General features: G+C 42.0%; 1 protein-coding gene across 5 annotated transcripts in view; it reads left to right on the top strand.

Annotated features, from left to right (window-relative positions):
• The window catches only part of MYOF (myoferlin), a 190,013-nt gene extending 189,148 nt beyond the window's left edge, over positions 1-865 (top strand). For all 5 annotated transcript variants that reach the window (XM_049856042.1, XM_049856039.1, XM_049856041.1 and 2 more), the window contains one exon: positions 299-865. In XM_049856042.1, the coding sequence (XP_049711999.1) occupies positions 299-337 (39 nt within the window). In that variant the 3' untranslated portion in view covers positions 338-865. The remainder of the gene's footprint in view (positions 1-298) is intronic.
• The last annotated feature ends 15,010 nt before the right edge of the window (positions 866-15,875 follow it).

Below are 15,875 nucleotides of genomic sequence, written 5' to 3'. Positions count from 1 at the left end.
TCTTTTTTTTTTTTTTTCCCTTCATGATTTAGATTATGTTGATTTAAACTAGTGTTTGTCAAAAGGGGTGATTTTGACCACCCCCCAGGGGACATTTGGGAATGTCTAGAGACATGTTTGATTGTCACCCTGGAGGATGCTACTAGCATCTAGTGGATAGAGACTGGGGATCCTGCTCAACATGCACAAGACGGCCCCTACAACAAAGATTTGTCTGGTCTAAAATGTCAGTAGTGCCAAGGCTGAGACACCCTAACTTAATTACATATTTTTATCACTGTTTCTGTTTCCTTTTCAGAACTATTTGTCAATGAAGATTGTTAAACCAAACGTATAATGAAAGCAAAGGCTACTTTCAAGAGTCATCCACCAATGAGGAAAATCTGCCTTCATTTATGGACCAAAATCAAGTGTGATTTTGTTTGTGTCTGAGACCACAGACAAAGGACACATGACTTCACCGAGGCCGGTCAGTTCCCAAAGGGTCCAAGTCCCAGAAAGCCAGGCTGATGAACAACATTTCTATCTTATTATCTTTTGAAGTATTAAAAGCTTTATTTTCTAAAGTTTTAACCGTATTTTTCAGAACGTTTTCAATGTGGCTGGTTCCATTTAAAAATCATCTTTTTATGTGTCGTTAGTTCTCTAATTCAATTTTTGGAAATAACTGAAATGGAATTGAAAATTTCTGCATCTTGACTTCATATACTGCTCATTTGTAATCAACAAAATGGACTATGCATTATAAAAACAGACTAGTGAGAGTAATTCTTATTTATGCCTGCAACCACTGTTATGATATTTTGTATGGATAAACTTCATTTAACCTCTGGAGTGAACCCAAATAAAAATATTCCACCTTTTACGCATGGGTGTTTGCTGTAGTGGGCACAGTCGGGAAGGAAGCAGCTTCTAGTCCCTGGGCTTCAGTGGATGGAATGCCACGGCTTACCACTTGGCCATAAACTCCTTGTAAGTGTGCTACCAAATTTTGACCAGTGAGTCAAACTGATGCTAATATAATAAATAATAAGAGCTAACACATATTAAAGGTACATATGCTATGCACAGAATTAGCTCATTTAATCCTCCACCACATAACTTTATAAAGTTAAGTAACGTTATTAACCTCATTTTACACTTGAGGAAACTGAGGCATAAGGAGAGTTGAGTAACTTGCTCGAAGCAACACAACCAATAATTGGTAGAGCTGGAATCTGAACCAGGCAGTCTGGCTCTCAAGCCCACTGTCCTAACCTTTCTTAACCATGATACTATACCATGAGTGGGAAGTCTGTCAAGAGGAATATAGTCAAGTGATGTAGTGACAGTAGCAACTTAGTATGACTCCATGCTGGCACCAAAGATGGTCAGTATGTTTCCTAGAACATGTGAGAACATTGTCCCATTAATATATAAGAGACAATGGTGACACGAGTAAACAGTTCTTTTCAAACAGCAACATGAAGCTGAAGGGAGCAAGAAATGGTACAATAATGAAGCTGCTTCTAGACATGTAGAGAATGTTATAGTGCAGTGGTCATTGTCTTGGCATTACTGCTGACTTGTTTCGTATTTTGAATATATTTTTTAAATATTTTAATTCCCTTAAATGTTCTGTCAAAAATTCTAGCAAAGTGTACTCCATTCACAATAAGGGTAATAGACACAGCTCTAACTAAACTGGAACACTTCTCATTCCTCCACGCACCTTGTACGCTTCCCTCTTTGAGTCTGTTCATGTCATGTGCCCACACACAATGCCTCTGCCCACCCGTCTGAAATTCTGGCTCAAATGTCACTTTCTCCTTGACGCTTCTTGAGCCCCACAGTGATCCTTCAATGTCAAAAGTAGAGAAATCAGAACAACCTTTCTGGAGAAATACATATATTAGAAACCTTTAAAATGTTTGTGCCCTTTGACACAGTAATTCCACTCCTGAGCATTAACCCCAAGGGATTAATCAGAAGGCAGCCAAAGGTTCATACAAAAATGTTGGCTGCAGTGTGCTTTGTAATGGCACAGATCAGAAACAATCTAAATGCCCAACTAGAGGGCAATGGTTGAATATGTGCTGTGACCCCATATATTGGCACAAGAATGAAAAAATCATATTTTCAAATTTTACTAACATAGGAAAATGCTGGTGACATGAGAAATGACAAAAAAAAAAAAACTATATAAAATAAGGACCAAGTTATATGTCTGTATGTATAACAAAATGCACCAAAGTATTAGCATTATGAAGAGTTTATGCAAAGGTTTTATATTTGTGCATATTTAAATCATAATTTATAAATGTAAGTCAACATGGGAGGTTCATAGGGCCCTAAGCATACATAACCTTCTAGTCCTTTCAAGTCATAACTACTGTTTCCTAACAACGTCACATCATCTTGCTTACAAATAACTGAAGGTCTACAGTTTTCATCTAATTTAGAGAACACTCTAATGAGGCTTAAAACAGCATGTTCTTCAAGACAAAGTAGACTCTACCAGAGTATTGTTCCCAGCAGGAAATTATTTGGAATATTTAACAATATTTAAAAATAATATTTAAAATATTACTTAGAATATTTAACAATCAATGTGGCGTTAGCACCAACCAATCAGAACAGATGCTGTGACCCATCAGAATGGTTGTCAACTGTAAAAAACTGGAATGGTCATACGGTATGTATAGGCTGACTATTAGCCCTGATCCCAGGGAACCCTACCATAGTGTCTCACTCAAGGGATAGTTGCTGAGTAGACAAATGAATGACTTTGGAGAAAGTCTTTGTCTTCAGCATCTCAAACTGGAATCCACTAGTAAGGTCCCTTTGAGTAAATGGCATCAAATCTCTACTAGGAATGAAATAATTCCCAGTGAGAGTATTGAGCTGGGCTTTCTGGGTTGTACACCTCTCCCTCTCCTCCCATCCCCCCAGAAAAAGCTTCATCTTGTCAGAAGATAATGGTCCCTCATTTGAGGTTGTTAGCCGCCTGGTGACCTATAAATGATAGCTAAAAGCTGGAACTAATCACAGTCCAGTCAGATTGTCGCTTCACTGTGAATTAAGTAACACTTAGTCCTAACTGATTCTAGCAAGTGCCGCCATTAGCATTGAAGCTTCTATTAGGAAAATAAATCTCCATCAGTGCCATGGGCAGGACAGGGAATTGAAAACCCTGACAGGGTAACACCTGATTTTGCTTTGTTCTTCCTTTCTCATTTTAGACCTGCATTTCAGTTCCTTTTAAAGAGCTATTTAAAAGATGGGCAAATTTCTGAAAACCATTTTGGAGAGGGAGCAGAGGTGAGCTGAGTGGTCTCGTTTTTCAGGTGCCGAATGAGTGGCAGCTCTTTGCCCCTCCGAGTTCACCCTCCTCAGAGAACTGTTTGTCTAAGGACTGAAGCTAACTTGTTTCACCACCATGGAGCGGAGCAGATGTTATTACAAACACAACTAGAAGGCAAGGGCACTTTTGAGAGACTGTTCAATTCAGGGAGACAGAGAGAGCTAGCACAAATTACAACTTGACTACCATATGGGGAACCAACATTGACAGTGATTTTAAAGTTTAAAACTCTTCCACAGTTGAAACAGCTCATGGTAAATGGATTTCTTTGTGAGAGCAATACATTCAGTACCCTGGACCATATGTGTGTAAGCCTCTGAAGGCAGATGGGAATTCCATTCAGAAGAATGCTTTTTTCAAAGTGGGGTTGATATGGAATTCGTTCATAATGGAGGTGATGTTGTAAATAGATTAAGTATCCACCATCTTTGCAGTTGAGTTTTGTGTTTATTCAGTGTTGAATGGAAACCCCCTAATCTTTCTTAGGTTAAATATAATGAGGCTCCAAAGAAGATCAAAGGAAGGCTACTTTTCCCTGGGATATACATCCACAAAATGAAACACCAGAGTTCATGAAGTTCAAGAAAAACACAGCAGAAACTTGTAACGAGGGCTAACTGCAAAGCCTAACGAGTAAGGGAACGTAATGAAAAACACAGGCCCACCATATGCACATACAGTCAGACTCAGAACTTCAGGGGGGCAAATTTGTAGGAGATGCAGACTTCAAGTTTTTACTCTTTAAATAAACTGAAAGGAAAAAAAAAAAAAACATAATTTTTTAGTGACTCCCTCACAGTAAATTGAATGTTTCTCAGGGCAACCTGATTTCACCAAAATTTATCTCAACTTCTTAAAGAGGTCCTTTTAGTCCTTGACAAATATTAATGTGCTACTTCCATGTGTTTTCACAAAATTCTAAAGCCAAACCCGTAATCCTCTCCCCCATCATATTTTAGCAAAGCCCTGCCCCAGCAATTATCCTGAGGAGGACCGGGAGTATCCAGATGGATCCCAATGCAGCACGGCAGCCTCTCGGATGAGGTTTCACCTGGGTCAATAGGATAAACAAGATAAATGGATGGAATCCTGACTTAGAGGCGGGAGAGCGCTGGGCCCAGGGGATTCCAGGCGTCTGGAAGCCTGTGTGCTCACCCCAGTTCAGTCACAACATACTGCTGTGACTCTGAGCATCTCCTCTCTGGGGATCTGTTTCTTAGTATGTGTGAAATTCAGAGTTGGATCAAACAATCATGTCTGTCTCAGACTTATTCTCTGTAAGGGCCCTTGGTGGTATAATGGGTAAGCGCTCAGCTGCCAACTGAAAGCTTCCACCAGCAGCTCCATGGAAGAAAGACCTGGCAATCTGCTCCCATAAAGATTCCCATTGCCAAAGCCAGAACAACTTGTCCAAGGCAAGGTCATGGAAGCTCCATAGACACATCCTAACTCCCTGAGAGACTGAATTACTGGGCTGATGGCTCCATGGTCTTGGGGAACATCTAGCTCAATTGGCATAACATAGTATATAAAGAAAATGTTCTACATTCTACTTTGGTGAGTAGCGTCTGCGGTCTTAAAAGCTTGTCAGTGGCCATCTAAGACACTCCACTGATTCCACTCTGTCTGGAGCAAGGGAGAATGAAGAAAACCAAAGACACAAGGGAAAGATTAGCCCAAAGGACTAATGGACCACAACTACCACAGCCTCCACCAGACTGAGTCTGGCACAACCAGATGGTGCCCGGTTACCACTACTGACTGCTCTGACAGGGATCACAATAGAGGGCCCCAGACAGAGCTGGAGAAAAATGTAGAACAAAATTCTAACTCACAAAAAAAGACCAGACTTACTGGCCTGACAGAGACTGGAGAAACCCTGAGAGTAAGGCCCCTGGACACCGTTTTAGCTCAGTACTGAAGCCACTTCTGAGGTTCACCCTTCAGACAGGCTCATAAAACAAAACAAGATTAAAAGGGCGCACCAGCCCAGATGCAAGGACTAGAGGGCAGGAGGGGACAGGAAAGCTGGTAATGGGGAATCCAAGGTCGAGAAGCGGAAAGTATAGAGATTACACAACGTTACAAAACAATGTGTGTACTAATTGTTTAGTGAAAAGCTAGTTTGTTCTGTAAACCTTCATCTAAAGTACAATAATTAAAAAAAAAAAAAAGATTCCCATTGCCATTGAGTTGATTCTGACTCATAGCAACCTTGTAAGACAGAGTAGAACTGTCCCATAGGGTTTCCAAGGCTGAAATCTTTATGGAAAATTGCCACATCTTTCTCCCCAGAGGGGTCGGTGGGTTCAAACAGCTGACCTTTCAGTTAGCAGCCAAGCACTTTAATCACTGTGCCACCAGGGCTCCTCCATAAAGATTATAGCCTAGGATACCCTATCGGGGCGGTTCTTCACTGTCACATGGGATTGCTATGAGTTGGAATCGATTCAACAGCATATAACAACAACAACTTCTCTGTGACTCAGTGTCCTCGTCTGTAAAATGGGAATTATTGTGAGGATAAAATTATTTTAAATATGTAAAAGTGCTTAGAACAGTGTTTGGGACAAAGTATGAGTGCTCAATATATATATATTTTTGACCTTTTCATAAGAGCCACTAATGTTTCTTTTTTTTTTAATTGTGCTTTAGATGAAGGTTTACAGAGCAAATTAATTTCTCATTAAATGATTAATACACATATTGTTTTGTAACATTTGTTGCCAACCCCATGACATACCAACATTCTGCCCTTCTTGACCTTGGGTTCCCCATTACCAGCTTTCCTGTCCTCTCTTACCCTCTAGACCTTGGCCCTGGGCTGGTGTGCCCCTTGAGTCTTGTTTTATTTTATGGGCTTGTCTAATCTTTGGCTGAAGGGTAAACCTCAGGAGTGACTTCAGTGCTGAGCTAAAACGGTGTCTGGGGGACATGCTCTCAGGGTTTCTCCAGTCTCTCTCAGACCAGTAAGTCTGGTCTTTTGTGTGTGTGTGCGTGTTAGAATTTTGTTCTACATTTTTCTCCAGCTCTGTCCAGCACCCTCTATTGTGATCCCTGCTAGAGCAGTCAGTAGTGGTAGCTGGGCACCATCTAGTTGTGCTGAGTTGTGCCAGACTCAGTCTGGTGGAGGCTGTGATAGTTGTGGTCCATTAGTCCTTTGGACTAATCTTTTCCTTGCGTCTTTGGTTTTCTTCACTCTCCCTTGCTGCCAAAGGGGCAAGGCCAGTGGAGAAACTTAGATGGTTGCTCAGAAGCTTTTAAGACCCCAGAAACTACCGACCAAAGTAGGATGTGGAACATTTTATTTATAGACTATGTTATGCCAGTTGAGCTAGATGTTCCCCAAGATTATGGTCCCCAGTCCTCAGCCCCACTCAATGTATTTTAGTTATCGTCATCATCATCAACATGGGACAAGAATAGCCAAACAGATACAGGCCAGAAGGTGATAGTCATATTTTGCTTTTGAAACCTTGGCTTAGAACAGATGGGAATTATCACTACCCACAACGACGCTTTCCCCACTGTCTACCGTACTTTCCTCATTAGAGAAAGCAGGTAAAGATGTTGAGAGGGTGAAAGATCCCCCCGGACAGACATTACCATGAGATCAAGGGTCTGCTTCCCCCTTGTTCCCTCGAATCCTGGTGCCAGGCCCCAGGAGGCAGTGACACTTGCTGACTAGACTCAGGGTGAGTTCTGTCTCACGATCAAAGCACAGGTCCCAAAAAGGCCTTTGAAGGCTAATTCCCCCATCGACAGGCATGATTTCCTTGGCGCAATCTGCCTTGTTTTGTTTTTCTTCTTTTCTTTTTTTTTTTTAAATTAGCTGCCAATGTTTAAAAATTGAGAGAGTTCATATAAAAAATTGTATTTTGAGCTTTTCTCAAAAACTTGGAAAGTCTGCCAACACCTCACAGTTCAAAAATTGGCTGGAGTTCAGTAGCAGCTGCCCTTTTTGCACTGGGCGCACGCCTGCCAGCTGGCCACTGACCCCTCCCCGTCCTCACTGATATTTCCTGCCTGTTGAGCTTCTGAGTGTGGGATCCAGATGCACACTGTTTTCAAAGTAACCAGAGTAGGGGTCTGCGACCAAGACAGGTTTTAAGTGAAGCCCTCAGGCTGTGGTGCCCTCCGCCTGCCTCTGCTGGCAGGGTCTCCTCCTGCCCCACTCTACTCTGCACTTTGGGTCAGCACCTTCCTGCCTCCTGGACCCTCATCATCCTTCCCAGCTGCCACAAGTCAGCCGTGGCCTCAAGGCTTCAGGAAAATACAATGAGCTCCTCTTGAACAGGCTTCTTTCAGAAAAGAAACTCCCAAGAGCCAATATAGAAAGATGCCCCATTTCACTAATAAACAGGAAAATACAAATTAAAACCAGACTGAGATATCATTTCACACGCTTCTTGTTGCAAAAAATTAAAAATTCTGACAGCAAGGATTCACAAGGGATGTGAAACAACGTACGTCCGTATACACAAATGGTGAGTGTATAAACTGGTAAACCACTGTGGAAAACAATTTAGCATTATCTAACACAGGTGAGGGAGCCCTGGTGGTGCAATGGGTAAGCACGCCTCTCCTAACGGCAAGATTGGCGGTTGGAACCCATCAAGCTGCTCTGTGGGAGAAAGGCCTGGTAAATCTGCTTCTGTAAAGATTACAGCCTCGAAAACCCTATGAGTCCGTTCTACTCTGTCACTTGGGGTTGCTATGAGTCGGAATCAACTCGATGACACCCAACAACACAACTAAATTGAACAGTCCCTGCTCTGTGGCCCAGCCGTCCCGCTCCTAACTCTGTACCCTAGAGAAACATTGACACATGGGCCCCTGGACACAGATTTAAGAAGATTTGAAACACTAGGAAAAGCCTATGTCTATGAACAATAGATTGGATAATAAATTGAGGTATATTAAAAAAAAAAAAAAACCCATTGCCGTTCAGTCAATTCCAACTCATAGTGACCCTATAGGACAGAGTAGAACTGCCCCACAGGCTTTCCAAGGAGCGCCTGGTGGATTGGAACTGCCAACCTTTGGTTAGCTGCCGTAGCTCCTAACCGCTGCGCCACCAGGGTCTCCCAAATTGAGGTATAGCCATAGAATAAAATACTATAAGACAGAGGAAGTAGGGGAATTGCAACTACATGCTACAGCATGACTTGCTGTTGTCGTTGGGTGCCATTAAGTTGATTTTGACTCACAGCGACCCCAAGTGACAGAGCAGAACTGCCCCACAGGGTCTTCTAGTCTGTAACCTTCATGGGAATAGATTGCCAGGTCTTTCTTCCTCAGAGCAACTGAGCAAGTTCGAACCACTAACCTTTTGGTCAGCAGCCAAGCACTTAACTGCTACACCACGAGGGCTCCTTACAGCATGAATAAACTCTAGAAACAATGCTGAGTGAAAAAACAAGACACAGGAGAACGCGTGTAATATTTCTTTTCTATAAAATTAAAAACGTGTAAACTAAACACATCGCTTGTGTGATGCAGACACATGGTATATCTATAAAGAAGGGCAAGGGGATGATAGATGCAGAAGAGTGGAGATCTTGGAGGAGGGGAGGGTCAGGGAGGAGTGGGACTGACGAGAGCCTTCCAGGGGGTCTAAAGATAGTAGTAATGTTCTTTTCCTTCAACTCCATTGGTGGACATGGTGGTGTTCATTGTGTCATTATTCTTTATAGCATATATATCCTATAAAGATATTCTTTTGTATCTATTCAATATTTATTTAGAAAATTTAAAAATTGCTTCTCCCAAACTGATTGGGTCATTTGGACAGTTTACCGAGGTTAAAAATTAAGGACGTCTTTTTGATGCACTCAAGCACTCAAGCTCATAAGCTTGTTTATCATGGCCATTAAAAAGCTCAGGTAGATTGAAGGTCAGAAGAGGGTCAGGGTCTGGTCAGGAGACAAAGTCCATGTCAGGTATTTCAATAGAGGGAGCTAGTCACAAGAGATATTTGGGAGGGCTGAAAGTGAGGCCATCTAGAGATTAACAACACCAGAAAGCAGCTACCTCCTCCAGAACAAGAGGGACAAGGAGGAGCTGGGCTGCCCTGTGGAACAGGGGCCTCAGAGAAATGCAGCCACTGTCAGCAACACTGCCCCAAGCAGAGCAAGAGAAGTGCTCTGACTTTTCCCTGCTTCCTGTCTTCCAGTTTCCCACCAGGGCCTCCCACTGGTCAAACCTAGCCTGACCAACAGTTAGTGTGTTGTTGTTGTTGTTAGGTCCCCTCGAGTCAGTTCCGACTCATAGTGACCCTATGCACAAGAGAACGAAACACTGCCTGGTCCTAAGCCATCCTTACAATCACTGTTATGCTTGAGCTCATTGTTGCAGCCACTGTGTCAATCCACCTCGCTGAGGGTCTTCCTCTTTTCTGCTGACCCTGTACTCTGCCAAGCATGAAGTGCTTCTCCAGGGACTCATCCCTCCTGACAATGTGTCCAAAGTATGTAAGATGCAATCTTGCCATCCTTTCTTCTAAGGAGCATTCTGGTTGTACTTCTTGTAAGACAGATTTGTTCGTTCTTTTGGCAGTCCATGGTATATTCAATATTCTTCACCAACACCACAATTCAAAGGTGTCAATTCTTCTTCGGTCTCCCTTCTTCATTGTCCAGCTTTCACATGCATATGATGTGATTGAAAATACCATGGCTTGGGTCAGGCGCACCTTAACCTTCAAGGTGACATCTTTGCTCTTTAACACTTTAAAGAGGTCCTTTGCAGCAGATTTACCCAATGCAATGTGTCTTTTGATTTCTTGACTGCTGCTTCCATGGCTGTTGATTGTGGATCCAAGGAAAATGAAATCCTTGACAACTTCAATCTTTTCTCCGTTTATCATGATGTTGCTCATTGGTCCAGTTGTGAGGATTTTTGTTTTCTTTATGTTGATGTGTGATCCATACTGAAGGCTGTGGTCTTTGATCTTCATTAGTAAGTGCTTCAAGCCCTCTTCACTTTCTGCAAGCAAGGTTGTGTCATTTGCATAACGCAGGTTGTTAATGAGTCTTCCTCCAATCCTGATGCCCTGTTCTTCTTCATATAGTCCAGCTTCTCGGATTATTTGCTCAGCATACAGATTGAATAGGTATGGTGAAAGAATACAACCCTGATGCATACCTTTCCTGACTTTAAACCAATCAGTATCCCCTTGTTCCGTCCAAACGACTGCCTCTTGATATACGTACAGGTTCCTCATGAGCACAGTTAAGTGCTCTGGAATTCCCAATATCTTTCCAATATTATCCATAATTTGTTATGATGCACACAGTTGAATGCCTTTGCATAGTCAATAAAACACAAGTAAACATCCTTCTGGTATTCTCTGCTTTCAGCCAGGATCCATCTGACATCAGCAATGCTATCCCTGGTTCCACGTCCTCTTCTGAAACTAGCCTGAATTTGTATAGGTCAAAAAAAACAAAAACCAGACCCATTGCCCACGAGTCAATTCCAACTCATGGTGACCCCATGTGTTAGAAGAACTGTGTTCCTCAGGGTTTTCTTGGCCATTTTTTTAATCTTTGGGGGACACAAATGGCTAAGTGCTGGACCACTAACCAAAAGGTTGTCTGTTCAAACCCACCCAGATGTGTCTCATAAGTAAGGTCTGGCAGTCTGGTTCCAAAAGGTCACAGCCAAGCCCTGCAGAGTACAGTCCTACTCCGCACACTTGGGGTCACCATGGGTCAGAATGGACTCAATGGCAACTATCAACAACAATCTTTACAGAACCCAGGCATTTCTTCCATGGTGCCACTGAGTTTCAAGTGCCAAACTTTAGGTTAGCAGTTGAGCTCAAACAATTTGTGCCACCCAGGGACCTTGCATAGGTTGGGTTCTAGCAATACAAGAGAGATACTGAGAGCAGGAAAAGGGTAGGAAATGCATCCGAACCCAAACTGGCAAGAGTGCCACAGATAGGCTGCAGCAACCACTACTTTGCATGAACTCTCTTATTTAACCTTTGCAACAACTTAATTGGGTAGGTTATGTTTTCCCTATTTTACATATGAGAAAGGTTCAGCGAGGTTAAGTAACTGGCCCAAGATCACACAGCAATTTAATGGTGGAGCCGGGATTTGAATCTGGACAATCCGACTCCAGCGTCTGAACCCATAGCCACTCAGAGTAAACTGATCCTATACTTTGAGATTCTCCTAAATGACTTAGGTTGGATGAAATATTAGCAACCATATATATATATATTCATAGCGACCCCATAGGATACCTACAGAACAGTGTAGAAGTGTCCCATAGGGTTTCCAAGGCTGTAAATGTTTAAACAAGCAGCCTGCCACACCGTTCTCCCTCGGAGCAGTTGGGGAATTCCAATCACTGACCTTTCAGTTAGCAGCTGAGCACTTAATCACTGGGCCACCCAAAAAAAACCCAAAACCAAACGTGTGGCCATCAAGTTAATTCTGACTCATAGTGACCCTATATGACAGAGCAGAACTGCCCCGTAGAGCTTCCAAGGAGCACCTGGTGGATTTGAACTGCTGACCTTTTGGTTAACAGCCGTAGCACTTAACCACTACACCACCAGGGTTTCCACTGGACCACTACAGCAACTTAAAATCAAACTAAGGAACCCAAAACTTATAAGATTAAATTAACTTGTTTAACAACTATCTCTCCCCAAATGGGTGTATTTTCACTATTTCACATGCGATTACATCAATCAACCTTATACCACGTTTGTCCCAGTGAAGGAGAGGGGAGCTTCCCAACTGGAACCACTGGACCTTCCTTGCCATGCCAATTCTATGTGTTGTCCTCGAAGAGTTTCCACTCCTGGCTTCTCCAGGCTCCTGCAGTGAGTGTTGTGAAGGCCTTGGACATGGGCTTACATCAGTCCTGGGAAGAAAACCCTGAAAGGAATGTTGCAGACAAAGGGAGCTAACCTGAGGGCTGGTTCTCCCTTTATGTTCACAGGACAGAGGCCTGGATACACCTCCCTGGGGTTTTCTTTTTTTCTTCTTAATATTACTATTGCTCTCGAGATTTTAAAATCAATTTATATTCATTCCAGAAACTTTGGAAAACACATAAATGCATAAAAAAGAACATCAAGTATCCATAGACTCACTACTGTGAGATAACTATTGTTAACATTTTCCTCTATTTCCTTCCACTCTTTAATTTTTTAGATATAAAATGGGACCCCACCCTGCAGAACTTCCCTGGCTTTGTCTTCAGAACTTCCCACTTTTTTATCTTGCTTATTTTCCCCCTCCTCAAATGGCATTTCATAAACATTTTTCCATATCGTGAAAAACACTAACTTATAATGGCAACTTAAAGTTCCAGCATATGGATTTACTACGCAACTAATTTCCTACCACTGAACGTAAATTGTTTCCAATTCTTCGCTATTGTAGACAACGCTGCTTTAGACATCCATGGACAAAGGTCCTTGCCTGCATTGCAGGGACTCTAGGTCTATTAAACTGTTACCACTCTAGGGTCTTATTCTCCTAACCTAATATATAACACGGAGTAGCTATCCTTGAATGAATGAATTAATTAATTTCTCACTAGTTCTTTTTTTATTGTGGCAAAGTATATAAAACATAGAATTTGCCATTTTAATCATTTTTAAGTGTGCAAACCAGTGACATTAATTAATATTCACAATATTGCGCAGCCATCACCACTATCCATTTCCAAAACTTCTTCATCACCCCAAACAGAAACTCAGTATCTCATTCTTTTTTTTTTTTTTTTAATTGCTTTACGGTGGTAAACAAATACATGTCACAAAACATTTGCCAATCCAGCATTTTTCACATGTGCAATTCAATGACATTGGTTATGTTTATCATGCTGTGCAGCCGTCACTACCGTTTACAAATTATCCCACCACCTCTAACAGAAAGCCAGTACCCCCTAATAGACCAAAAACCAAAACCAAATCCATTGCCGCCATGTTGATTCCAACTCATAGCAACCCTACGACAACCCTATAGGACAGAGTAACTGTCCTACAGGGTTTCCAAGGCTGTAAATCTTTACATAAGCAGACTGCCACATCTTTCTCCCTTAGAGCGGTTGGTGGGTTCAAAATGTGGGCCTTTTGGTTAGCAGCCAAGCATGTAATCACTCCCCTCCTAGAAGACTCCCCTTTTCCTCTCTCTCCCACCCCTAGCCACGGCTAATAAACTTTGGTCTCTATGCATTTGCCAGTTTTCATATAAGTGGGGTCATACAATATTTATACTTTTGTGATGGACTTATTTCACTCAACATAAGGTTTTCGAGATTGATCCATGTTGTAGCATGTGTCAGGACTCCATTTCTCTTCATGGCTGAGTAATATTCCATTATATGTATGTAATACATTTTGTTTATCTGTTCATCTGTTGGAAATTTAGGTTGTTTCCATCTTTTGGCTATTGTGAAAGTACTACAATGAATATTGGTTTACAAGTCCCAGGAGTTCTTTAGGTTAAATCCCTAGAAGGGAAATCCCTGAATCACTGGGCATGAGTTTATTTAAGGCTTTTGAGACATATTGCCAATCCCTTTCTTAAAACGGAGTACCAGTTTACACACCCACCAGCAAAGCTTGAGAGGGTTTAAGCCAGAACTGATGGCCATGTTTTATCCATGGTCCATTCCTATGTGGTGTCTTTCTCAAGCCCTATTTGCTGATCCCAAGAGCAGTGTTCCGGGGTGTTATTATTGTTAGGTGCCGTGGAGTCAGTTCCAGCTCATAGAGACCCTTTGTACAATAGAAGGAAACATTGCCCAGTCCTGCACCATCCTCGCAATCATTGTTGTGCTTGAGTCCATTGTTGCAGCCACTGTGTCAATCCACGTGGTTGAGGGTCTTCCTCTTTTTTGCTGACCCTTTACTTTACCAAGCATGATGTCCTTCTCCAGGGACTGGTCCCTCCTGATAACATGTCCAAAGTACATGTGAGATGAAACTTCACCGTTCTTGCTTCTAAGGAGAACTCTGACTGTATTTCTTCCAAAACAGACTTGTTTCTTCTTCTAGAAGTCCATGGTATGTTCAGTATTCTTCGCCAGCACCATAATTCAAAGGCATCAGTTCTTCTCCAGCCTTCTTACTCATTGTTCAGCTTTGACGTGCATATGAGGCGATTGAAAATATGGCTTAGGTCAGGAGCACCTTAGGGAGGTCTTAATGATAAGGCTGCCATAGACCTGCTCAGAGGACCTCCTACGGGAAGAGCCACCTCCCCTCTATGTCTAGAGAGACAGAGAAATCCTCCAACCCCCTTCAGAAAGATCAGGTACTTGGTCTGTTCACTTGGAAAACGTGAACTCTACTCAAGAGCCCTCACTGAACTTAAAATAATGAGAGCAAGAGTCCCCAGCCAGTACACTAAGATCTACAAATCATCTGAAAACCTCACCAATTTTAAAATTAAACATCTTCATGTCTTCATATTCTTTTTAAAAAGAGAAGGAAGGGGCTTTGAGTTTTTTTTAAAAAAAAACAAATTTAAGTAATAAAGTAGAAATGACACCAGGTTAAAACAAGAGTCAGAGAAAAAGAGCAAACGTGGTCATTCTAAAAGTCAGAGAAGAAAAGCAAACATGGCCGTTCTAAAAGTCAATGCAGCTGCTCTGACTTAGGTTTAAGAAATGATTCATCTTTCAGGAAGTCAAGATAAAGAGCAAAGTATCACCTGCTTGGTAAAAACGTACCCAACCCAAACAACCCAGTGCCATCGAGTCAATTCCGAATTCTCAAAAAAAAAAAAAAAAGCCAAAGTTATTCCTTACACCAAAAGCTGATAGAAATTTCTCACTACAACCTTAGTACAGTAGCTAACATTTCATAAAACCACAATTAATGTTCACTGGTGTGTTTGTTATTATGTGGAGAGTGCAGAAATACCTCTTAGAACAATTTTTAATAAAAGCCAAAGTATAATAAGGAAAGTACAGCTCTTTGAAGGGCTACACTGATGTGGCTGACATCTGTAACAATTATAAGGAGTACATCCTTAAATTCTTTCCCAAATATTATTCCTTTCAACCAGATGTTTGATAACGACCTGGATGACAAAAAGATTAAAGCAACTCTCAGGAGGTCTGGCCTCAGGCCCCTTATTGCTGACTGGGGTGTCCCTGTGAACTCTGTCTGCCACTGGGGTTGGCACTCAGTAGTCTCACCTAAATCAAAGTCACACCAACTCTTGGCAGAAGGGTGTTCGAGCCAGCTCCACTGCCGCGTGCTTTGTCAGTCTCTGACAGGCTTGCCTGTTTCTGAGGCTTTCCATCACTTGAGGTTGCCAACATTAGTGCCTCTCTCTACCTTCTCACTCCGGCTCTGGACACAAGCCCACAGGTTACCCACTGCCCAGAAGGCTGGCACATTCAGGCAGCATGGTAGTGCAAAAAATAATAATAAAATAAGATAAGGATAATAGTAATAACTTGTTCTTTATAAGTTTCCTAACCTCAGACCAAGTAATACTGTGCTGGGAGCACATAGTAAACTGATCAAACCTCTTTGCAGTGGCTG

This window comes from Elephas maximus, chromosome 16 (assembly GCF_024166365.1).
Source record: "Elephas maximus indicus isolate mEleMax1 chromosome 16, mEleMax1 primary haplotype, whole genome shotgun sequence".
Classification (NCBI taxonomy): domain Eukaryota; kingdom Metazoa; phylum Chordata; class Mammalia; order Proboscidea; family Elephantidae; genus Elephas; species Elephas maximus.
This window is presented reverse-complemented; position numbering and strand designations above follow the sequence as displayed.